General features: G+C 40.8%; 1 protein-coding gene across 1 annotated transcript; it reads left to right on the forward strand.

Moving 5' to 3' along the window:
• The first annotated feature begins 910 nt into the window (after nt 1-910).
• Nucleotides 911-25051, forward strand: DZANK1 (double zinc ribbon and ankyrin repeat domains 1). Its single transcript, XM_010005006.1, has 20 exons — nt 911-1019; nt 1676-1796; nt 3858-3975; nt 4335-4431; nt 5181-5305; nt 6188-6273; nt 6967-7084; nt 8014-8127; nt 8939-9031; nt 10941-11063; nt 12553-12730; nt 13299-13514; nt 16681-16784; nt 18881-18955; nt 19876-19972; nt 21166-21260; nt 23545-23625; nt 24167-24294; nt 24606-24680; nt 24943-25051. The coding sequence occupies exons 1-20, from the start codon at nt 911-913 to the stop codon at nt 25049-25051; spliced, it is 2262 nt and encodes a 753-aa protein (XP_010003308.1).
• The last annotated feature ends 1611 nt before the right edge of the window (nt 25052-26662 follow it).

Below are 26662 nucleotides of genomic sequence, written 5' to 3' on the forward strand. Positions count from 1 at the left end.
CACGCCACCGCGAGCAGCCCAGGAGAGTCTGGCGGAGCTGCCCGCATTCCTGGGCTGCTGCTTCGGGAGCTCTGGGACACACACACCTCGGCGCAGCCCCGGAGAGAGCGTGGTCTGACAGGCACCTCCCGCGTTGAACCGTTACTGTCCGCGTTGAGGGGTAAGAGACGTTTCTGGAGGATGGAAGGGTTGGTTACAAAGCCAAACCCTTCTAGTGTGCACGTTTCCTGGCCCTGAGTATCAGTTCCCAAGATCTTCTTGTATTGTAAAATGTTACAATATCCAAGTGCAGTTTTTCGGTCTTGAATTGTGTGACGTGCTAATGACCATGTCATTTATGAGAAATCATGTTTGGCTGGTGTTTTATGGGTGTATTATTAATGCATATGATAGCTGAGATAAGCTTAAGGAATAGCTGTCCTGCTTTAGTCCTTTTCAGGGCATTTTGTGTATATTCAGATGGCCATGATGAAACAAGAGGATGGTTCTTCCTGCAGAGAAAATGACACCACATCTGCCATGATGAGGGTCAAGAGGCTTTGCTCTCCCTCACTCTTACATCACTGATGTATGGTGCCAAAGCTGGTTTTCTTGAATATGTGGAAAACAGACTTGAGCAAGGAAGCCCAAAGTGAAATGAAAGCAACAGTGCTCAAGCTCTGTTCACAGTCGTGAAACAGGAGAGTAAGTTGAAAGTGTGATGGTCATTGAGATCCTGTTCCTTTTCAATGTGAAAATAATGCAGACATTAATGAGTACTGACAGTTTAAATAATCTGGTGTTCTCTCTTTTAAGAGAAATGAAGACAAGGAATCACATTAAAAGACTGTATTTCTCAGTGCATTCCTCTATTTAGAAAAGTTGTCTGCCTTTTTTGTTTTTCTTTTTTCAAGATCACTGCTGAGAAAAAATGACAGCTGGCTCTGTCTCAGTTCCTCAGGTCATACCTCTTCGAATCCCTCTTCCAGGGAAGGCTAAACACCAAATAGACACAAATACTCTTGTAGAAATAAAATCAGGTAGGAATAAGAACTTGGACTTTGTGTAAAGCCTTTTCTTATGTGTACATTTGAAACTTTAGCCTCTATACTTCTATTTGAATTTATGGATTTTAGGAGTGTCCACTTCCTTAAGAAACTTAGAATACAGCAAATACTGTAGTTACACTTTTAATTTTATGCATTCAAACAATATCATTGACATGAGTTATTTCATATCTATTTTAGCAGGCTTAATTGTTTCCAAGAGCAAGCTCTTAAGCTGTTGCATTTCACTGCAAAACAAATGCTTGAAAGTATCACATGCCATGCTCCCCCCAAAGGTTTTCCTTGCCATTTTTGAAATGTCACCTTTCACCATGGGAGGGAGTATCTTTTCTGTCTTTAGAACAGAAAATCCATTGTAATGTTTTAGTACAAAATCATTGCACAGCTACTTTATAAAGAGTACATATTGCTTATAATGAAATTGTGTTTGCTGAGTAGCAAATTTTCATGGGAGAAACAGTTTTGGTCATTCATAGAATTGCTCTGTATTGTTTATGTGAGAAAAATCGCCCACAGTATTGAGTACTTTGAAGCGTGGAGCCTGTTTTCCACAGGTTGAATGCAGTTTGGCTACTTTCTTTCTCTGTGTCTTTCAGATACACCTGAGGTCTCCATTTATTACACTCTAGATGGAAGTAAACCAGAACTCATTAGGAAGCCTGGCTATGGAGACCATAACACTTTTAAGTATAAGGGTCCTATCATATTACCAGTTGGGAAAATAGTGGTCAAGGCACTGGCAGTTACAAAGTAAGTATCCTGTTTTATTTTACTGGCCTTTTGGCAAGGGACAGATGTTCTGGTCATGGCTTGAAGCCATGCTGTTCAAAGCATTCCAGACCTGGCAAGTGAGAGACGCCTCTTTCCTCAGCCAGTTTGCAATCTAAGTGATATCATGGGTTGCATTGACTTCACTTTCTCCTAAAGCTTTTTATCCATTAAGTGCTTGTGCAGACAGATTATCTCTTGGATGTTTATCTCCTGGACTGTGGATATAGGCCAACGATCTGTAGAGGCTGTGGGCAAGAAACTAATAAAATATACTGTACTTAGAGCTTATCCTTTTGAGTTTGATCATAAAATATGCCAGAGGAATTGGTATGATGTTTTCTGGGGTCTAACAGGGATTCAGCAGATTTAAAGAAGTTGGTATTCCCAGGAATCTGCTTAGTTTCTCCCAAAGGGATCACAGAATGCTAAACCTCATGGCTTAAGTACAACGTTAGTACAAGGGTGAAGGATAAGTGTTAGGAAAAATGCTATATAGAAGAAAACTGGGTTTTGCTGCACAGCCACTGACTCTCCAAACCAACTTCATGCTTAGAGTCAGAGTGAGGACACATCCATTCTGTCTGTGTCTTGTTGTTTTATCTTTTCTTTCCAAGGAAGCAGAAACTTCCACTCCAATTGGGTATTTGTGTTTATATTCCCCACTATTAGCATCCTCAGATAGCCTTTGCTTATCACAGATTCACAGAATGGTTTGGATTGGAGGGCACCTTGAAGATCATCTAGTTCCAACCCCCCTGCATGTTCAGGGACACCTCTCACTAGACCAGGTTGCTCAGAGCCCCATGCAACCTGCCCTTAAACACTTCCAGGAATGAGGCATCCACAACTTCCCTGGACAACCTGCTCCAGTGTTTCACCACCCTCACAGTGAAAAATTTCTTCCTAATGTCTAACCTAAATCTCCCCTCTTCCAGTTTAAAGCCATTCCCCCTTATCCTCTCACTACAAGACCTTGTAAAAAGTCCCTCCCTGGCTTCCCTGTAGGCCCCTTCAGGTCCTGGAAGGCCACTTTAATAAAGTCTCCCTGGAGCCTTTTCTTCTCCAGGCTGAACAACCCCAACTCTCTCAGCCTGTCTTCATAGGGGAGGTGCTCCAGCCATCGGATTTTCATGGCCCTCTTCTGGACTTGCTCCAGGAGTTCCATGTCCTTCCTGTGTTGAGGGCTCCAGAACTGGACACAGTACTCCAGGTGGGGTCTCACAAGAGTAGAGTAGAGGGGGAGATTCACCCACTAATTGCATTTCTTTTGATGTAGCTGAGAACACAGTTGGCTTTCTGGGCTGTAAACACACATTTTTGGCTCCTGTTGAGCTTCTCATCAACCAACACCCCGAGTCCTTCTCCTCAGGGCTGTTCTCAAACCATTCTCCACCCAAGCTTTATTTGTGCTTGGGATTGCCCCAGCCCGTGTGCAGGAACTTGCACTTGGGTCCTGCAATGGAGTGTAAGAACACATACAAATATGTGTATTTTCTGATATCACTACCTGGATTAACACTTGTTTCCAGTATGTTTTTACTAAGACTTTTTTAGGTGGGCTAAAATAGATGCTCTAGAATGACAATAAATCCTAAATGAGTGGTTTGGACATTTAGATAAATTTCAATGTTACTGCTGTAATATAATAACAATAATAACAACAACAACAACAATGACAACTATAATAATGTAAATAAATAAATAGTGTGGTAGCTGCTGCTTGACTGGGAAAATGAATGAGGTAGTATGGATGGAAGAAAAGTCTTGCTCTCCTCTATTTTCTGCAACCCTGACAAATGATAGTTACTCCAGAAAGCAGACACAGGATTAGCAAGAATTTTACTGGTAACTTCTTATCATGCACATTTTACACTAAAAAAAAGGCAAAACAAAGCAGTGTTTCCTGAGAACATTGTCCAGGATGATACTTATCCATTGAAATAATGACTGCAAGCTTGGAAAAAATGTTCCAGCAAATGAGCCACGTTCATCAGTGATTTACTCGTTCCTGCACATGGGTTTGTGGCTGTTGATTTTCAGGGACTGCAGGGAGAGTACAGTTGTAACAAAGGTGTTTCTGGTAGAGTACAAGCAGCCAAACATCCTCTTCTCTGTTGAAGAAGATTACAAGAATTGCACCAAAGATATCACCACACAGGTAAGTTTTACCAATTTTAACCCCTTGTGTGAATAGAAAATGTTGTGTGTATGATACTACTTAGGGATTAAACCTTTGACTGCCTATGCTTTTAATATGTTATTTTCTCTGCTTGCCCATCTTTGCTACCTTGATCCTTTTTGTATTATTACATTTTCAAGGGGACACATTATTTTTTTTCCCTTTTTTTGCACTGGCCTTTTATGAGAAATTCAGATAAAATATCTTTAAAATACATCTGTAATTTAAGAAAATTAATATCATAAGCATGTACTTTAAAAATCCTAAAAAATAACTCCAGGAGTAGGTTAGAGCAAAACCAAATCTTTCATTTGGAATTCAAATACAGTTTCTTTTAGGAGAGGGAAGGTGGAATGTTTACTGCAAAACCAAAGACAAATGGAGTGAACATGGAAATTAAGCATGCCTGGAGTGAAGCACCCCAAGATTTTCAAGGTACAGTATTACTTCATAAAACTGAAACAGACTTCTGTCTCAGCTGAAAATAGTGAAAAAGCTTTCCTCTTATTTCACTGGTATAATATGGGTAATTAAAAAACCATTTCAGAACACAAAGCATCCTCTGGGAATTCCAATTTTGATTGCCCAACACTGCAAATAGGGAACAAAATTTACCTTCCATATGTATCACTTTACCTCTTAAAAAACATAAGAATCATTAATTTCTGAGCAACATAACAAGGCCCAGTCTATATTTCCCTTTCTGCTGTAAAATACAGTTGAATTGATGGGATTGCAAATCCTTTATGGAATTCTTTACTAGTGTTTTCTTCCAAAATATACGTACAAAGCAGAAATGAAAGGTTGACCCAGGTTTTCTCTGTAGATAAAGCCTATTATTCCATGGCAACGGCAATGGGACTGTTTTAGAGCAGGGAATCATATTAATGTTTACTCATTAATTTACTCTTAGGAGCTGGTGGGGGGGGTTAGCATGCAGGAAGGAAGAAAACTGTAAATAGAGAAAAATACAAAAAGGCTCTTTCAGAGGAGAATGAGGTTTCTTCTAGATTATTTTCCTTTGATTCCATGCAGTATATTTGAACCCAAGACTTAAATGTCAAATACATTTTAAAATATGCTTGGCTATTGGAATTTTAATTGAGAGTATGTAACATTTGTGTAAAGATGTATGTTAAATGCATGAAGTGAGTGACAGTGGGATAACAGGATTGTAATTTTAGACTTAGAAACAGAAAGAAAGACTGCCCACAGGTCCCTGCATGGACCACAGCTCCTTGCCTGTCATTTGGAAGCAAAAGAGTACAGAGAGGAATCCATCTCAGCACTACCAGCAGAGTCGTTACAGGTGAGCAAAGGAGTGTTGAGGAAAACTGTGGAGTGCTGTCATCAAAACTGAGCTCTAAAAGAATAAAGATGTGAAGAGTCGTGGTCATTCTTATATCATCTCTCAGAAATTAATGCCTTTGGCTGTGTTACCAAAGAGCTATAGAATTGTTCTGGTTGGAAAAGAGCTTTAAGATCAAGTTCACCATTAACCCAGCACATTGCCAAGTCCACCATTAAACCATGTCCCTGAGCACCACATCTACACATCTTTTAAATACCTCCAGGGGTGGTGACTCCACCAGTTCCCCAGGCAGCCCGTTCCTGTGCCCGACAACCCTTTCAGCAAAGAAATTTTTCCTAATACACAGCCTAAACCTCTCCTGGCACAACTTGCAGCCATTTCCATTTGTTCTATTGCTTGTTACTTAGGAGACCAACACTCACCTCACTACAACATCCTTTCAGTTAGTTGTACAGAGCAACTAGTTGTAGAGAGAAACATCATACAGTACTAAATAAGAATATCGAAAGCAATACACAGTTATCAGTGAGGACAAAACCAGGCAAAGCAAATTAATTATACCTGCATTGCTACTAATTCTCTTCTAATACATCAATGAATCTGCAATTAGCAAATAATTCTTACTGTAGGTGGGCAAGTTGATAATTAAAACTTTATATTCAGTAACACTGTCTTGGCAGTAAATAGCAAGATAGATTGGAAGAAACTGTAAGTATTTATGCAGCTAATGGGGGAATGGAGTATAGCAGATATTCCTTAAAGCAATGCATTTCAGAACAGCTTGTATCAAATAACATCTTTAGCTGATTTTGCTGTTCCTATATCCATTTTGCAAATACTTGCTTACTAAGGGTAAATAAAGAATTGCCTTTCTTTTAGTTTGCTAGTTCTTCTGCAGTGACTACACGGAAGAGCTTGGCAAGCACACAGGTGGCAAGGATCCAGAGGGAAACAGATTTTCTCAGGTAAGTGACTTCTACTTGTAACATGTTTGACCTTGAAAAGTAAATGAGCAATTGCTTTTTGCAACCAACTTGATAATACTGTCAGGCTTTACAAAAAGGAGGAAAGCAAAGGCAGACACTGGCTCATAGGTGGAGAATGTGATCTAGGTAGAACTTAGAAAAATCTTTCTGTAACATGTAGCTGTATTTACATCTCATGGTACACAGTTACCAACTATAGACTCATCCTTTGAAAAAAAATCAGGACACCTGTAGGATTGGAGGAACAGCTGCCTTTTTAAATTAGAGTACAGCCCTCCTTGCTGCAGGTGAAAACTGCTCATTGGAGCAGTCTCACAGAAAGTTAGTCCTCCCCAGTATTGAAAGGATATGTGATCTGCTTCAGTGATTTCTTATGGTGCAGCAGTGAGGCCTGCTAAAGATTGCATGTCAGGAGACCTGTTTACCTCATGTGGTGAGGAAGAACATATGAAATTCCATTGGAGCCAGAGAGCTTTCTATTTTGCAAAGCTGTTTAGAGTTCAGAACCTCATATCATGGATGTTGGGGCACGGTCTGGTGGATCACCAGGGCTCGGAAACCACGACCAAGAAATCAGTGGCCTAAGCCCTGTCATGCCAGCTTCCAGATGAATCATTATGATGCAGCAGTACAATACCAAAAGAAGCTCAGCCATTTTGCTCTTCTTCTCAGATGTGCACACTGTTCTGCACCTCGCCTGTCTGACCCCCTGGCTCACTTCTGTCAGGAATGTGGATCTCCTGTCCCACCTGTGCCAGTGCATCGCTTCCCACCTCCCGAAGGAGCACAGGTCAGCAAAACATAACAAGCAACAAGTCCTCTCTGGAGAAACCAACTTCCTCAGCCAATGCTGGCAAAACCACTATTTGGTCACACTTTCATTTGGGAAGCTCTGTTCTGATCATTTTATTTTGCTTACTACCGGATGTAATCCTTAAATGATGGGCACAATTAACCCATTTTGATTGCTTCAAGTGCCGTATATTTTAATAAGGGTAACAATGAAAAATAAGCTGTGCTTTATTTGCTTGTTTCAGTAAACATCACAAAATCTAGGTTCCTCTTCATCCTGCAACAACAACCATCACATCTTCAGGACCTGCATATGCATCTTACTCTGGTTCTAAATAGTGCAGTTAGTTAGTACCTAGTGTCTATGTCATAGCTGTAGAAGACCCACCTGATATGCCTGAAACCTTAAATGCTGTTGTGTGTGGGCCTACATAAGAGCACTGAGTTTTTACAGTGATGCCCATAGCTATAATCTTTTCCCAAGAGATAATAAACCTGATCCAACAAGTCAGTGGTGCATTTTTTCCCCATATCATTAGAAAGTTGTCTTGTCTGGGGCAGTGTTGTAATTTCAAGTGATGGCTGAGAATAATCAGTACCTCTTTAGACTAGATTCATAATCAGGAGGATTTGAACTACCTGCACATATTGTGTAGTAGCATTTTAAATGTACTGAAAATTAACTTAGTATCTTTCTGGCATATTGCTAGCAGTCAGAAAAGCATTGTCTTCCCAGTTGTCTTAATATTTTCTCAATAGCCTCTAATCTCTGAAGGATCAGTGCCAGCATCTGTTGCTGTCAGTTGCTGTGTTCACAGCACTTTGTTGCTGGTGTACACTCTAACCAGGGAAATACTGAAAAATTCATTATAATCTTAATTATGTCATTATGGTCCTTAACATGCTGTGATGTGGCTTCTTCCTCAGATGGCCCCATGTCTGGAGTGCAGGCATCTTGTGCCAATGAACACCCCCACTTGCATTGTATGTGAGTCGCCAATAGCTCCACAGCTGCAGCCCCAAACCAACCTCTGCATAAAGGTACTTGAGAATAAGGAACAAAATAGCAATTCACCTGCTGGCACGTGTTTTTCTAACATTCATTCTTTGCAAATATTTTCATTCAGCTTGGTTTTGTGCAGTTATGACAGGTTCAACAGTTAGTCAGATTAAAACCACCTTGAATAGAAATAAGCATCAAAGATAAACCACAGCAGCTCAGGAAGGCACGTTGAGGAGCACATGATGTAGCAGTCTGAATGACAAAAAGCCATGCACTTGTGTTCAGTAGAGAGGTATTCTGTGACTTATGGCCTTAGTTTTACTAAGTATTTTAAGTTTATTGGATATGTCTTCATTATTCTGCTTCCCTCATTTGATCGTAAAAGCCTAGCACAGGTGGTCTGGCAGGACTGGGGCAGTGCTTATATGCCCAGAACATTAGAGTACAGTCTTGATCAGTGATCCAGAAGTGCTGGTGGACTTAACTAGGCAAAATTTGCCCTACAGAGTACTCCCTGCCTAGGGGTATGGGGATTATCTGTTTTGTGTGAGTGCAGTGACTAAGCAAAATTACACTAATAAATAAGATCTGGAGGTATTGATGCTGGATTTCCTGAGGAAACTGTACCATAGTTTTTAAAAAAACAAAACTCACCAAGATATGTAGACTTGTGATGACCAAGAAATATGGCATAGCTATAGTCTGAAGCCCACAGCACAGACTTGAAGGATTTCTTTTATCTGCAGGGCTGAATAGCCGCAGCACTTTGCAAGATCAAGTCTTCCTCTTATTGTTGTTGTTCACAATTTTCAAGTAACATGTGAAATATATTATTTTTCTGTTTAAAAGGGTAAAGTAATTTGTCAGGTGTGTGGCACAGGAAATCCTCTTCACCATAACCACTGTGTGACTTGTGAAAGCAAGCTGCCTGAAATGCAAACGGTAAGGCTTCTTGCAACAATCACACTTGGGTTAATCAAATCCAAGCATAACATTCTTTTTCTTTGTAAAACTGAAGTCATATGCCTGTGTGCCTATGTTACAAAAGCAGAGACACTCTCCCAAAACCATACTCAAGCCCAGTACTTCATCACAAGTGTCCAGCTAAATTTAAGTGTATCGTATACCTTCAAGTTCCTCCTGTGGAGATGAGGATTGCAAATGCCATAGTGAAAGCTCAGAAGGCTCTGAAAAAGACTATCCAAGCCTAGTCTTGGCTACAGGATAGTCTTGTTTGTGTTCAGATTCTTTTCAGTTGCAATAGAAAGTGAGCATATACATCAGGAAGGTCGTTCTCATGGATTTCAAGTATTTTGTGAAAATATTATTTTACATTTTGTTTTTTTACCTCCATTTGCTGCTTCACCTACGTGCCTACAGCTACTGTGCTTGTATTTGGCTGTGACTCTGCACAGAGGTGAGAAAAGCAACAGTAAATGTTCCCCCCTAAAATTGCTGTCTGTTTTGACTCCCCATTTAGCTTGCTCATTTGGCTTCTAAGAAGGATTTTACTTTCAGGTCTGAGGAGAAAATTCTTGTATGAAAACCTTGTGGTGCCTTTCACTTCTCCAGGTTGTGATAAATACAGAAATGAGAGAATAATAATGCTTTGCCAGTTAAAATCTTCTGATTATACTGGCAACATCCTGAGCTCTAAAACTCAGTAGCTGGAGGCAAAGCTCTCTAGCATAGCCACCGAGGTGTCCTTTTCAAGTGAATTTCCTTAGGAATCTGTACTTAGCTAAGATAAACAAGTTTAACTGCTTCACTGAAAGTAGATATTAATGTGTAGCTGCATTTGTAGTTAGGCATATGACTTGAATGGTGAGACCTGCAGTAGCCAAGAAAGAAATTTAAAAGCTTCCTAACAATTAGTAATTAGAAGTTTTATTAATAATAGTGATTAATTAGTGATAACAATAGTAATTCCTGATTATTTCATAATTAGTAACAGTGTTGATATTACTACTAATAGTTATTAAATTATTTAGATTTAGAACATGTTTAGACGTGTGAGCTCATAAATTTTGTCCTCCAAATGAACCTCCAAGTAACATAATTTAAATTGCAATGCAGGCCACAGATGAAAACAGGGCTATTTTGTGTCTGCTCACTTGCTGTCGTGGTGGCTGTAATCAAAATAATTTTTTTCAGGTTCTGTTCCTTATCCATATTCCTGACCTACATAGAAAATAAGCCCTGAGACAAAAACTAACATAACATTTTTAAGACCTGTTTTTCCTAACTAGGATCTATACTCAACCCCTAGAAGTTTCGGCTGGTAAAAACTGATTTATTTTGCATACCCATATAAGTTAATTGTAGTAGAAAGAGAGGTAATATATAATTTGTATAATGTAAAAGAGTGAAAAAAATAGTCATGTAGCAAATGCCAAACTCAGAGACGACTCATTGTCTGAACACACACTCCCTGTCATACTACTGCAAAGCAAGGTAGGAGCAAAAGTAGCTTCTGTAGTTTGGATTTGAAAATATAAGCTTATCAGCAGAGAAAATTCCCTCTTAACTTTGAGTGTGCTTATACATGGGGCTATAATAATAAATACTCAGTGTAAAAGGACAATACGGATAAGGAATTATTTAAATTTTTTTTGCACTCAATTCTGCTAAAATATTTAAAATTAATGAATGCCACATTTTATTGTGGTTTTGTAATGAAAAAATATAAATCAGCTTAGATGCAAGTCACTCTGTTGATTATTGTAAGTTGAAATAATTCTTTCAGGCTGAATATTGCTTTATGTTATCAGAGTAGCTTGCTTTCCTCTTAGCTTGCGAACTTTTCTTCTTCAGAAGTGTTTTCTCCCTAATGCCTTTTTTGGTTTTTTAGCCCGTGTTTGGAGGAGACACCCTCCTGCCTCATCCCAGCCAGCAAAAGAAGACAGTTTTGTGCTCAAAATGCAACCATGTTAACCCATGTGATGCCCGTTTCTGTGACCGGTGTGGAGCCAAGGCACGTGCTCTCAGTGTTTGTGCTGACAAATCTGGCTTTGCTCATCTGTGACCTTCAAACTTCTCTGTGCAAAACTGATGTCAGTCAGTACACAACTTACTGCTATCAAAATATTTACTTGGAGCACATGAGATTATATAAAGAAAAGTTAAAGACTTAGATGACATCCTGACCCCACGATAGTCAGAGACTTAAGGGTCTAGAAACATAAGCAAGTTACCATGGGTCAGTGATCATCAGCTCATAGCATCAGGTGAGATGCAATAGCTGTGTACTCTGCCAAAGTAACTTATCCAGCAAAGGCTGAAGTACAGGCTAACCTAATGCAGGTTTTCCCATATATACTCTGGGCTATGATCATCTATAGAAGTGTTACCTAAGATGGGAAGATGCAGGCAATTTTTTGGCTGAAGGCATCATTAAGAAGTACCTAACTGCTGCTGAGTACAGCTTTCGCATGGTATAATCAATGTCAACAATTTCCCCTGGCATATGTTTTTGTAGGTACAGTGTTTCAATCTAAGATCACAGGAAAATATATTTTTTTTTACCATGAGCTGAATCTGCATAAAATTGTAAACAGTCCCCTATATGCATATGTAACCATTGGTCCTTCACTGTCCCAGGGGACTCAGGGTGGTGGGGGCAGTGTTAGAATCGAACAGGAAAGGATTGCAGTCCATATTCAATTCCAGAGCCCACACCAGTAATGTCAGGGCTTTGCCAAAGAAAAGAAAGCTATTTGAAAGTGTATGTTAAAACAAATAACATATTCAAATGCTAGATCTGTCTGAAAAAATCACAGAATTGCCAAGGCTGGAAAAGACCATCAAGCCCAGCCTATGACCAACACCACCACATCTCTAGACCATGGCACATCCAGCCTTTCCTCAAACACATCCAGAGACGGTGCCTCCACTTCCCTGGGAAGTCCCTTCCGATGTCTAATCACCCACTCTGTGAGGAAGTGCTTCCTAATATCCAACCTAAACCCACCCTAGAGCAGCTTAAGGCCATGCCCTCTTGTCTTGTTGCTAGTTGCCTGGGAGAAGAGCCCAGCCCCCACCTGACTACAGCCTCCCTTCAGGTACTTGCAGGGAGTGATAAGGTCCCCCCTGAGTCTCCTCTTCTCCAGGCTCTAGCTCCCTCAGCCTCTCCTCATAAGGCTTTCCCTCTAGTCTCTTTACCAGCCTTGTTGCTCTCCTCTGGACCTGCTTGAGCACCTCAATATCCTTCTTGAAGTGAAGGGCCCAGAACTGGACACAGCACTCCAGGTGTTTGCCTCCAGAGCACAGTGCTGAGATAGCTGAAGATTTATTGTCTGGCATCTGCCAGTGTGTTAGCCCTTTGTATCCTGGTTAATGTTTCCAACCTAATAGCTTTAGGTAGTGCTACTTTACTTCCTTTTAATTCATGACCCTGCTTTTACAACTCCTGAACCATGCATCGTACGTTTCCGTAGTGACAAGTGTTTCATTCCCCTTTCCAGCCTGGGCCTCCCCCATCCTACTTCACCTGCTTCAGGTGTGGCACAAGCAACCGTCCCTACGCCCGCTTCTGTGGGGCCTGCGGCGTCTACATAGAACCCCCCTCGAGGAGGGGTTCTCAGAACAGCATCCTCATGGATCCTGGGGACTCGCTGGCATTTGCTGAGGTAAGACCCACAGATGGAAGGCTCACCCACGGCGAGTGTAGATCTGCACAGCTCCATTAACTTCCTCTTTGGGACAACACCCTGGTTTGTTAGCACGCTGAGGGCAAGCCCAAGGTCATGGTTGTTCTGAGAATTGCTTTCTGACTCAAAGTATCCTTAGCCAAAGGCCTTAATCCAGCCTTCATCTAAATAGGAAAGTGAGAAACAAACAGCTTTTCAAAAGTTTTAGCTCTTTAAGTCCTTTTAACTCGTGAATGATTTGTGTGCTGCAGATACAAGCTATTTTTGCATTCATACGTAGCAGTTCTTTTAAAACTCTGTGTTAAGAGAGACTGTAATACTTAGCAAGGCCAGCTTTTGTCTCACAGAAGCATACAGGTCATTCTGCTGGCAATCATGAAGAGTTTTGCTTTTGCTTGAATATTTGTAGTAAGTCATGTTATTGTAACAGACTGATTCTTCCCACTATCATTTTAATTTATTTAGCATTTTGTATGCTGTTCTTGTTTATTTCTGCTTGTAAGCCATTTAATTACATCTAATGATATTACTTACACTATTCCTTCCCCTCTGCTCCCCACAGGCTAAAGTTGCCTGGCAGCCTCTTCCCACTTCCTTGCCCAAATCATGGGAAGAACTAAAAGAGAGAGAAGATAAAGGAACCCAAACCATTGGACTTTTTTACCCATCCAGCAAACTGTTGGAAAAGAAGGAGCTTGAGCTGATTTCACAAAAAGAAAAGCTGGAAAAGATGAGTGATCATAAGCCTCTCCTGACAGCCACTAGTCCTGGGAAAGGTTAGGAGGTTTGATTTTTTTTGTTTTCTAAACAACTCTACAATGTATGACCTTGCTTTTTCTCAAAAGGATTATAGTGTACAGAATGTGGCATCAGTAGGATGCTGATTTACATCATTACAAGTCTCTTTTCCCACCAGTCACTTGTAAATGCAGTGCCTTAGAATTCAAATCACTGATCTCCATCTATAGCTAAAAGAAAGCCTATCAGCAATATAAAAATTATGGTTACTGACTCCTGTGCAGCCTTACTAATTTGCTAGTAATAACTCTTGAAAAATATGGTGAAGCTTGTCTATGTGAAGAACTTATTTGGGGTGCTGTTGTGGAATATATTACAGAGGTTTCAGAAGCAAACTGACCTAAAGAAAGGGATTCTTAACAGGATTACAAAAAACAAGGTTGCTAGAAACCTTGAGAGCTCTTGTAGGCCCCATCTTTCAGCACTGCAAAGGTATCAGTACCTCTGCATTGCTGATTGCAGAGACTGACTACTGGATCAGTACTGCAGACGATCTTGTTTCACAGTCCTTGGTTTGGTCATTTAGTTCTTTGTGGTGTCACTTGGCTGTTTGCTGTCATTAAAAGGTTTCCAGTTTTTAGAGATATTAGTTTTACTGTCCTGGCAAAACTCCAGCTTCAGCTTTCTGGATTCCAAACCCTTGAAGGCAGTCCATCAGTATTAATCAGAGACCTAATAGATGAACCAATTTGCAAAATTGTATTTAATATTACAGGGCAGTCCAGCTGTGCAGTCCAGAGAATAAGATAATTTTAAATTACTACAGCATCAAACTGTGGTTACTTTTTTGGATCCACTTCCCCATTTCTAGCTTTTTTCTACAATCAGATGGTCAACCCCTCAGGCTGAAATCAGAATTATTTATCTAGTGGGTAGAAGAATTTGCTAATGAAAGTTAGAATTTCCTGGTTTGACTCTGTGTATAAATATCTAGATGATGCACTCTTAAAATTATCACTAAGGAATTCTGTTGTCCTACTCTCTTCCTCTGAAATGTGGCATGTTCTCTTCGACATCACTGTAGGAAATACACTTGACTCAACATGTTAGGAAACTTAAAGAGATAAGAAAGGATTGGTCTGGAATAGTGCTGAGGGGAAAAAAATTAACACTGAACATTAATACATCTCTGTCAGAAGTACAGCTCTTGACTTGTGAATGGGAATTCCTTTCACTGGGAAAGGCTGGGAAGAAATTCTGAACTGCTTTTGAAAGATGTTAATTTTTATCCATTTAGCAGAGGTAACTTTGTTGGAGCTGCACTGCGTGATGTGTTCTTCTTTGGACCCTGCCAAGGACTGAGGAACATACTTTGTTCTGTAAATCAACAAATGTCTGTTACAATAAAGTCTTTCATGCTGTTCCCTTTCCTTGATGTTGAGCTGTACGTATGGCTTGAAGCTACACGTATAAACAAGACCATACATTATCACTCAGGAAAATCTTGTTTATATATTCCAAATATAGACATTATTTCTTTAATCCAAATAGTATCAGATATTTTATATCAAAGTTTTTAAATAGAAGTGATCGCTTTCCTCACCTATTAGCTATTAACTAATCTTCTGTTCTTTTGTGAAGATTAAAAAAAAAACCCAAACCAGTTAGGACAGAGGGAAAGAACAGCAGTACCCAAACACTAATCCTTTGATGTGTACTGTATTTCTTCTTTGGCTGTACTTTCAGTCTGTTTTGAACAGGAGCAAAGTAATTTCCCAGGTAAACTCTACAAAGAAGCCTCCCCCTTTCTACTGTAACAAGCAGGAAACAAGTTGATATTGGTGAAATCAACTATTGACAACAGGACTTCAACTATTCCATCAGTGCTGCCAAAAATCCTTTTAGATGTAAGAAAATGTCAGACATGTGAGAATACGTTCCTGGCCATCTGCATGTTTTGAAATAAAATCTGGGCATCTAGGCTAGTTATAAACCAGTTAATTGAAGAGAACACAGATTTCTCTGGAGGCATCACTCACCAAGTACTAGTCTACCTAAGATTTTTAAATTACTGTGTTCAACTTGTATTAGTTTTTGTATGTGAGACCATGGCAGAGAACAATTTATGTTGCTCTGTGGATCCTTCTTTTTATATTCCTTTAAAGCTGCCTAGCAAGTAAGACTTGCTGGCTTTGTTTGTCATGGTTTCTATTAGTTTTATTTTGGAAGAGTCCTCCAAGCACAAAAATCCTTGTGCACTTGCTTTTCTTGTAGAAGTCAGAGCAGCACTTTTCTTTTGACTTGGCTTTTTGACTTGGCTTCCTTTCACTGTTTTGACCTTCACTTAACATGAAGGGAAGGATAAAGTAGGGGCAACTTAATTGTGTCAGTTAAACAAGGTTACCAAGCCCACACAATTTATTTACAACAAAATAAATAATACTCTGTACTTTGCAAAAATAAAATTAACCAGATCCTGTTAACAAGCACTTAAGAATGAGAATAAGTCCTTTGGTTTCTTTCTCTGATGAAAACAGAACATTGCTTCAGAAATACTTTGTAAACACTGCAAAACCTCTAACTGGCTGGAGTTTTGAATCTGGGAGCATTCAGCCCCTCATGTTTCATGCCCTGTACCAGCATAAAGGACTGCTGACTCTCTCCCAGAGATCCTGACAGGCCTAAGAGCAGAAATTGATACGTTTTTAATATGTTCTCCTGTATATAATTGGAAGACATTTATTTTGGGGAATAATTGACACAGACCAAAATCCTGTATGGGTTGGGTTATTCTGTCTGCAGTTTTCAGATGTGGCTGGCTGTTACCTGACAGTGATCTCAAGTCAACTAGAAATCAGTTCAATAGTGCACAATTGCTTAGTTGTAACAATGTACTTTAAAAAAATATAATATCTGGAATAGTGTGATATTTGCCTTTGCACAGGGGCAGTTTTGTTTCCAAACGACAATTGTTGTGAATAGAGGTGCACTAAAAATGAATTATAACCCATGTAGAAGACAGTATTTCACCATTCATAGCTTGCTTCTCCTTTTCTTGATCAGATGAATTTTCTAAAGTAAACTTAATTTTTTTTTTGGTCTCAGTGAAAACATGCTGTCTTTTAAATAATCCATCACATGATCAAAAGAAATGTTAATCACAATTTCAAGGATTTTTTCTACTGCTTAACACTCTCTGCTTAGGTTACTGGAGGAAGCAGCTCGATCATGTCTGTGCTCACCTTAGAAGCTACGCTCAGAACAACCTTGAATTCAGAGCACTGATTGGAGAACCTCGGATGGGAAAGGTAGGAAGGAGCTTGTGAGCAATGTCTGCCTATGCAGTCTCATGAAAGATTATTTTGGCTGCTAGATAAACACTAGAAAAATTCATGTCTCCATTTTCTTTATGCCTTGAACTGTTGGTGTATGCAATTTATTTTGGTTTGTTGTTCCATTTTTTGCTCAGTCTTTTACCGAAGATTTTTTTTCTGCTTTCTTTCCTATGGTAGTTTCTATTCTTCTCTCACCCCACAGCTGTAAGAGAAGTGATAGAAGCCAGAAAGCCCTTGCTCAGCTGCTTTATCCAGCAGCAGGCAATTAAGACAAAGAAGAGATCACTGACATCTGTGTAGCTGGTCAGTTAAATAAGACCTGCTAGAAAAGGGATGTAATTCTATGCTTACTTCTACTCCAGGATGGATTATACCAGCAGATAGCAATTCTCTTTGGCTACTTAGTCTACTTCCAGTATAAACCATACCAGTATTAAAGGAACAGGGTATTGCTTTTCTTGCTGGAGATGCAGTCTTCAGGATGTCACCAAACTGCATTAAGATTCTTAAAGGGGTGATAGCAAGAAGGTGTAAAGTGGAGGTTCTTCCTAAAGAGTCCTAGAAGATCATGCTGGTATGATTGATTGAGGGATCGTTTGGCCTGCAGGAAGGTCAACTCTGCCTAAACTGTTCCTGACAGATGTTTATCTTGAAACTTTTCAAACTCCCCAACAATGGAGATTTCACAATTACCCTCCCCAGTCCATTTCTGCACTCAATTATCCTTGCAGTTCAGCTGCAGTGCTGGGTTGCTTTCTTTGGCAGTCCTGCTGGGTTAGGCAGTTACATCCCCTTTCGTTGCTTCCCGGGTGCTGCCAGCACAACTGCTTGAGGCAATGTCCTGTGGACTGGATCAGGTTAAAAATAGCTCTGGAGGGGAAAAAAGGGAATCAGTGCTAGTACAAAAGTAGGCTGGCAGTGAGCTGGAAGTGGGATGCATGCACAAGTAGGGCTGGGAACTCCTTGAATTGGCATAGCTACTGGGAAGCTTTTCCCCAGTGTCTGACCTAAGTCTTCCTTGTTACAGTTCAAGATCACTATTTCTTGACCTGTCCTGACTGATGTGACACATTCATAAAACAAAACAAAACAAAACCAAAATACCTGAAACAAAACAAAAAACCCCAAAACAACCACAAATTTAGCACACAGAAACAACTACAGAAAAGTTCACCAATAGTGGGCTTCAGAAATCTAATTGTCATTCGGCCAATTACAATTTTAGGAGGTTTAACACTTCATCAGGTATTTTGCATGTGAATTCTATACCCACTGAGACCTATTGGGTTCATCAGTATGTTCAGAAGCTGTAGTACAGGTATAAAGTTACCTGCTTGGTGGAGATGAGGTATATACCCACTGCAACTTGTTTCCTTTGCTAAAAGATTCAAAATAATATGCCTGAAAAATACTAAATTTCACAGAAAAGAACTGCTGCTTCTTGGCCTTTTGTCATCCTATTGTCTTGAAGCCTCTGCCCCCAAAAGTAGCAGAAGTTATTCAAAGTAGATGCCAACTATCTGAGCTTAATGCTGGGTTGTTGGGGTTTTTTTTTCACTTTTCACATGGATTTGAAATAAAATCACCCTCAAAATTCTCAACCTGCTGCAATATAACCTTGTTAGCTTCATTCCAGTTCTTTATAATCCCATGTGCACTCATTTATGCATGACTTCAATCATCTTGCCAGCAGTACTGTCTCAATGAATTGACACAGGAAGCTGCCCATGTTTTAGTACTGTGCTTCCACAGGCTGCTACAACCAGTTCTGGAGCAGGGAATCCTAAGAAAATACAGCCTTTCATGCAGCTACAAAATCTAGGAGGAGAATGGCTGAACTTTGATGAAACAAAGTGTTATTACACCTTTTGGATTAATTTGGCATTTCAGTCATTCTGATGTTTCCAGTTACTCTAAAATACTACCTGCCAGTTAGATGGCAAATGTTACAAAATCACACATAGGCAAAGGCCTCATGTGTGATTTTGTGTATTGGCTACATAAGAAACATCATCAACAAGACTTATTCCTAAAATGATTTCTGTGTATTTTTTCCTCTTTTCATCCAGATTAATTCTGCTACTATCCATGAAGATGACTATGAAGTCACTATTACATTGAACTATGCTCTTGCTATTAACAAGGTCAGTTTGGGGGATGAGGCCTGTTGTTGGGCAACTGGTCTAGAACTGTCACTAGACCAGTCATTGTACCTGATACATTTTAAATTCAGGTCTAAACCAGAAAACCTTTTGTTTGGAGAGTGTTAACTCATCACTTCAGAGAAAGGAATAGTTTTCTATTGGAGCTGGCTATACTGGTGGTATCTGATTAAGCCAGACTTCATGGTTGTGTTGCTATCATCTTGCATTTCATTAGTTTGCTGTTAATATGAACATTCCTCTTTCAGCTTATTTGTTTCTAGGACCCCTTAGCTCTTGATCTTAGAGCCTCCTTCAGGCTGCATATTGTGCTCTTAAGAAACAAGTTTAGCGATTGTCAATTGTTTGGAGATAACATTTGCCAGAGTTCCTGTTAACCAAACACTAAACCTGTTAAATTCAAACACTAAACAACCTGTTAAATTCAAACACTAAAAAAACCTTCCTAAAAAACACTCCCATCTTGATTTCCAGCTTCTATAGGATGAAAATCTACCATTTCAAAGATCAGTCATTCAGACTGTATCTCTTTTGTAGAATCTTTAAAAGTTTACCTTGCCAAGTGTTGCCTGAAAAAGTGTATCACATCACTTCACAAGTGAGGAGTTTATCAGATGTCTCAGGTGGTTGATAATTTAATTTGGATAAGAATCTTCATTAAGTGAGGTTGTGTCGCTTTTTAAAAATAAAAACAAATTCCTAACACAAGGCTTAGAAAAAATGCTACGTTTTGTCTCAAAACAGAATTCAATTACATATATTTCTTTGCCTTGTGCTTATCTGAGATTCACATTAAAAGCCTATATATTTTTTCATATGCAACACCATTGTTCTGTGCTACTAAGATTATAACAGCATTAGGTTATAATCTGATTAACTGTCTGCATTTGATGATTCTACAGGATATTCATGCTAATAAGTCAGCGAAGTTCAGAAGTCATTACCTGAATTCTGTAAGAGAAGTCAGAGGTGGAAAGGACAGTAGTCAAACTAGTTTTGGTGAGATTATATTTTTTAAATTTTTTTTTTCCCTGGCTTTGTGACAGACCATAAATATAGTAGAAAACAATATGGAAGTAGTGAGACACTGAGGTAGGCAAATGAATATTGTGGCACATTATGCACCTAAATATTGATCTATAAGTGTCCAAATGGGGTTGAGTTGAGATTTAAGTGATGTACAGACTCTGTCAAAAGCTCCTGGAAATGTTTTATCCCTAGAGGAAAGCTGCAGATGCCAGTAAACTGCAGCCACAGCACAGAGTCTTTATTATAGTGATAAAACTTTAGACGCTTTGCATATTCTTTTACAATAAGAGTTATAAATGTCAATATTATCTCAACTTCTGAGGTGTGCCAGGGACTTCAGCTTTGGCACATTTGCCAAAGATAAGAAATTATTAAATACATTAATTCTAGACCTAGTTTTCAGAGATGCTTAACTTGCATCTCCCATTGGTGTCAGTAGCAGCTCAGCATTTTAGGCATCTCATATTGCACTTAGGTTTTCCTTAAATCAACTAGTTATAAAGTCAGCATTAGAATTCAAAAGTTCCTATAGTATACTTTGACACACTTCAATTCACATTGAAGTTTCAGCCAGTTTCTAACCTAAGACTTGGCAAGTGGCAGCCACGGCAGTAGGAGCTGAGTTCCTGGAGTGTCAATGACTGTGATTTCAGGCACTTCAGTAGCCTCAGCTCACAAGGTCCCCACATGCCATGTACTTTCCTTATCCAGCCTCCTGCACATCCGTAGACTATGTCTCATAAAAATAAAGGATCTACTCAAGGTCCTCTAGTCTCGTTCCTAAGTATTTGGGAACCAAACAGCATTGAAAAATTTTAAATTTTTTAATTTTAAAATTAATCAAGACAATTAATGAATCCAAGTCAAGTCTGTTGAATAGCTGCAGCTAGTTAAAAATAGACTCAGCCCCCAAATCTCCGTTTCATTAAAGCGTTGTTTCAAAATAGCAAGTTTTAAAGTTTGCCTGGGTGTAAACCTTTTGTTAAAACCAGTCTGATCTGCAACAAATATTTCATCACTTTCTCTTGTAGAAAGCTGATAAATATTGCTTTTATTTCAACACAAAATATTTTTGTGGATAAATTATTTCCAGATCTCTCTCCCAAGTTCTCATTAGGATACTGACTTTGTTTTGAATTAACACTTGTTTCCCTTTCTGGTAGGCAAAGATGATTATAATCTTTTCCATTCAAGAGGCAAAATAAAGAGAACAAATTCAAGAACACTTACAGGAAAAGAAGATGGTCAATGGCTCAATGCCCAAATGGAGGCAGGTGACAAGTGGGGTCCCTCAGGGGTCAGTACTGGGACCAGTGCTGTTCAACATCTTTGTTGGAAACATGGACAGTGGGACTGAGTGTATCCTCAGCAAGTTTCCTGATGGTACCAAGCTGTGTGGTGACACCCAAGAGGGAAGGGAGGCCATCCAGAGGGACCTTGACAGGCTGGAGAGGTGGGCCAGTGCCAACTTCATGAAGTTCAACAAGGCCAAGTGCAGGGTCCTGCACCTGGGTTGGTGCAACCCCAGGCACAAATACAGGCACAAATACAAATACAGGCTGGGGGAAGAATGGCTGGAGAGGAGCCCTGAGGAGAAGAACTTGGGGGTGGTAGTAGATGAGAAGCTCAGCATGAGTCACCAGTGTGAGCTGGAGCCCAGAGAGCAACTGCATCCTGGGCTGCATCAAAAGAAGTGTGGCCAGCAGGGCCAGGGAGGGGATTCTGCCCCTCTGCTCTGGTGAGATCACACCTGGAATTCTGTGTGCAGTTCTGGTGCCCTCAGCACAAGAAAGATAAAGACCTTCTAGAGAGGGTCCAGAGAAGGGTGACCAAGATGATCAAAGGGCTGGAGCACCTCTGCTATGAAGACAGGCTGAGAGAGTTGGGGCTGTTCAGCCTGGAGAAAAGAAGGCTCCAGGGAGACCTTATAGCTCCTTCCAGTACCTGAAGGGGCTACAGAAAAGCTGGGGAGGGGCTTTTCATCAGAGAAGATAGTGACAGGACAAGGGGTAATGATTTTAAGCTGAGAGAGGGGAGATTTAGGTTAGATATTAGGAAGAAATTCTTCATTATAAGGGTGGTGAGGAACTGGAATGGGTTGCCCAGGGAGGCTGTTGATGCCCCATCCCTGGAGGTTTTTAAGGCCAGGTTAGATGAGGTTTTGTGACACCTGGTCTAGTGGTTGGGTTCCCTGCTCATGGCAGGGGGGCTGGAACTTGATGATCTTTCAGGTCCCTTCCAACCTTAGTGATTCCATGATTCTAAGATAAGCTCCCTGTATCTGCTGCCAGTACAGAAAAAAACCCACCTACTTAGAGAGCAGCACTAATGTGAAGGAGGACATCCAAGAGTAAAATCAGAAAGCTTTTAATACTGACTGGGGTGAGGGGCGAAGAAAGGGCACAAAAGTCCAACTTAATATAAAACCTGAAAATCAGTAGCTGATATTTTGTTATAGAACTGGAAGCAGCCAAACTTTGTTCCTACTAAGAGCTTAACTAGATTGTTGCTTTCATTTTTGGACCCATTTTGTTTTCCTGACACAGCAATAGGCCTCAAGACTGTTGCAGACCAGTTGTGTGACATTTTTTTCTCGGAAGCAACATCTGTTGGAGGCATTGTTGTCTTCAGTGGACCCTTACTGCCTGGTTTGACTCCATAGGACATAGGACTCCATAGGACTCCTTGGCTGTGCTAGAACTACTGTTCACAGTCAGACTGAACTAGACTGGGGAAGATGATGTATGTGACCAGCTTTTAAAGACAACTCAGTTTTCCCATAAAGCTGAGATGTCAGCACAACTGAGGGCTGGCTTAATGCAAGAAGCAGGGCTTTACTTCCACTAGAGAAATAGCCTGGAAGCACTGCCTACTGAATGGGTCATCAGTAATAGCACAAAACAACTCCAAAAGGGAAACCTGCATTAATCTCAGGCTGGTTCACTTAGCCAACTCAACAAGCGGAAGAAGATAGAGCTTAGTAATATGTGTCCAGAGACAGAAAGGCTTGGTTAAGTGTCTGGGCTTTAAAAAGGGGAGAGGAAGGAGGTGGGAAGAAATATGATTTTTTGTGTTGGTTTGTTTGTTTGGAGATTTAGTTATCAAACTTGAGGCAAACTTGAGTTACCAAAAGTGAGGCAAACCATTTTCTAAATAAAATACTTCCATACATTCTGGAAGCTTCAGACTCTAATTCTATAGCAAATAACTTGTGCCCACATTTGCTGTGGTGAACAGAGCTTTGTGCAGTCCTGGAGAGCTGCATTGATGTGAGTCGAGTTGCCTGCAGACATGTTTGCTGAATCAAGTCTTCAGTAGTGAGATGTTCACCCAGGTTATGCAACGCTTGCTCAGACTCAGAAAGAAAATTCCCACAGAATGGTCAGGAGTTAGTAACGCTGAGGCTCAGCTACAGGTGTTATTCCCTCAGATACTATTCAGCCACTGTGAGCATTTTCCACCTTTTCTCAAAGCTGGAATATGGTCCACCTGCTCATATTTTCACTATGTGAAACGTTACTGGCTGTTCTGTGTTTCCACAGCCAGAGTCCAGACAACTACTGGATGAATTGGGTCCAAATGGGAAAGGAAGAAGCACCTTGGTAGAACAATTGCTCAGTGAAGTAAGTTACTGCTTGCTGAAATTTCCCCTTCCAACTCTTTGACCATTTACTGCATGGATGCTAGCCTGGTACATGACGTTATGCTTAGGAGGCAACATCCTTTGAATACAAATGTCTTCAGGTTGGAAGAGCATTTCGGAGAAGAAACAGTCTGGTTTATGTTCCTATACATTCTCCCCAAAATTTCTGTTTGGCCAGGGTGTAAGGCATTCCTCTCTGGGTTTGCCAAGGTCATGTAGAAAGTAAAATATATTGGCTTTGGTCAAGAAAGAAAAAAAGAAAGCATAACTTCTACCTTTTTGCTGTGTAGATGCATCCTGACTGTGAAACCTAACTGCTCTTGTTATACACACCCTGGTTTTGAGCTAGGACAAATGTTTTCAGAAGACACATTAAGAATCAGCACCACAATTTGAACATTTCTCTGTCTTGAGCACAAAGACCATTTGCCAGCCTAAATAGGCATAATATGAAAGCAAGGTGGAAGCTGAAGAATTGTTATGGCTTGAACAGCTCACCTTCCCTCTCCTGTGCCTTCTAGGGAGCTGACCCCAACTGCACCAGCGAGGAGGACCAACCTGCTCTCACAGTTGCTGTCCTTAACAAGCGCACAGAAGCGATTTCCCTCCTTGTGCAGAAAGGTGCTGACATTGATCAGCAGTCAGGACCGTAAGTGAGCACTGCAACTTGCACATGAGCAGGGGTAATAGTATTCACCATCCTTCTTTCAGTTGCCAGCTTTGAAGATTTCTTATAATTTCTGTTAAATAAGCTGCTGTTCTATTCAGTTGCTTCCCCCATCCACTTCGACTTAATATGATAAACCACACTAAAGTCTAAAAACAACAAAAAATTCAGCATTAATCCTAATGTATTCTATACCTTCTTCATTTTCCTTAGTTTAATTTGCTAGACTGTTTCTCCATGGACTAGGACCATTTCCTTAGGTATCAAGTACATGACTCGTTTCTCTTATGCAGGCACAACAACACTGCTCTCCATGAGGCAGTTCTGCTTGGCTCAGAGGGAGAGGAGTGCATCCGAGTCCTGTTACAGTAAGTACTGCAGCTAGGCCTCGAGCTCAGCTACAGGCTACCCACAGACTACCTACCTGCATGCATCTAGTCAGCAGCACTGAGAGGCCAGAGCCTGAGTCTTTACTCAGTGCTCTTACCCGACAGTTCTCTCCCAGCAGGAAGAGGCATCCTGAAATTCCAAAGTGACTCTGCATCAAGATTTACCTACAGGCCACTTCACTAACTCCAGTAACATGGAATGAATTTAAGTAGCTTAACCCAATCTGTTCTTTGTTTACAGCTGCAATGCAAGCATAAAAAAGAAGAATGCAGAAGGGCAATCGGCATATGACTTGGCTGTTACAGCTGGAAATAATGAAGTTATTTCATTGTTCACAAGCAGGCTTTGACAGGGAACACTGGACACACTTAAATAACCCCGGAGCACCAGTCTTGTCAGCGTGTGATTGCAACCACCTCTTCCCCAAGATGGACTTGGAGTTCTTTGAGAGCACCTAAGTGCAGGCATCCAGTTCAGTCTGCAGACTTCACAACCTCCCTGTGCAATCAAATCAGGCCCTGTAACAGCCAAATGTTTTCTGCAAGATTCCCCAATTCCTTCCCAACAGTTCAGAGCACAATTCTTCAGTCTGTGCTCTGTTCTGCAAGATTTTTTTTCCTTTCCAAACTTGTGCAAGGAGAGGGACCAAGCAAACTGTTCAAGGCACAAGGATGTTTTAAGGAGACTTGATGAGCACTGCTTTAGACAGTTTGACATTTGAGCAATTGCCCTGCAAGCTGTAGTTTGATTTCCTTATTTTCTGTTTTGAAGTTAAAACTGCATTTGGTGCAGCTCACCACATTAAAGGTCAGATTCTTTTCCACGAGAAAAATGAGTAAAACTACGTTGCTCTTTCACCCTCAACTTTTATTTATAAGTGCATCAACATGAGGCAGCAGCCAACTAAAAAGAGAAGTTTACAAGGATACCAGGCACACTAAGATTTGGCATAATTACACATTTTTAGCCACAATCCTAAATCCCTGAGGGAGTTTTAAAACCCCTTCTCCTTTCAATTTCCAGAAGTATCCACTGGTGTATTCAGGGTAAAAATGGAAGTGACCATCAGCTCTTGCAGGGAACACAAGCCCTTGGAGCAGAGCTACCAGCACCTCCAAAATGGAAACGGTTTGGTTTGAAAAAAACCAGAAGAAATCAAACCACAAGTAGCAGTCCTTCACTATGCCAAAAGAAAGAACAGGAGAATCCCTGCAAAGAGAAGACTGGGCATGCAACGCATCACGCCCTGAGTACTTCCCAGACACCAGTCAGGTGAGGGAAGGAGAATTCAGCCTGCTTCTCACACAGATGGCCTTTCTGAAAGCAGTCTCAGGGAAGACAGTCAAACTGGCAGTGCCAGAGCACACGAGAGATGTCACGGGCAAGTGAGAAGCTACAGGAGCCTAGGCCAGATCTTCTATTTTACAACGCACGTTCTTGGCTGCATCTTCCACCTCAGTCACCTTCTGAGAAATTGCTTTTTTCTGCAAAGAATAAAACCAAGATGTTACTGTCTACCCCTAGATCAAGCTTTGCTCAGCTGGAAGGAGGAAGTGGGCGACCTCTCCCACGAGGCAGAGGCTGAGTGAGGACCACAGAGGGGCCACCATCCCCTCCAGCACCCGTAGGAAAGGAACAAACCGCTTGGTAAGGAACCAGCAGGCCAACTAAGCAACCCCCAGACTGGGAACTCAGTTAAGTCTTTGAGCACCACGGATGTGTACGTACCACCGCGTTTTTCTTCCTCCCTTTGTCCAGCTTCAAGAACTCCTGCAGGGACAGGTCGGTGGGATCTTTCCGGAGGGAGAGAAAAGCACAGCCCGCCGAGTGCTTTTTGTGCTCCTCCCTGAAACGAGCGAAACGAAAGGAAAAGGACGAGAGGAGGAAGAAGTCAAACGGGCTCACAACCGGGCACCCCGCACCCGTTCCCCCGGGGCTGCCGCGGGGAGCCCCGCTACTC

Source organism: Chaetura pelagica, unplaced genomic scaffold (assembly GCF_000747805.2).
Source record: "Chaetura pelagica isolate M959 unplaced genomic scaffold, ChaPel_1.0 scaffold8, whole genome shotgun sequence".
Lineage (NCBI taxonomy): Eukaryota > Metazoa > Chordata > Aves > Apodiformes > Apodidae > Chaetura > Chaetura pelagica.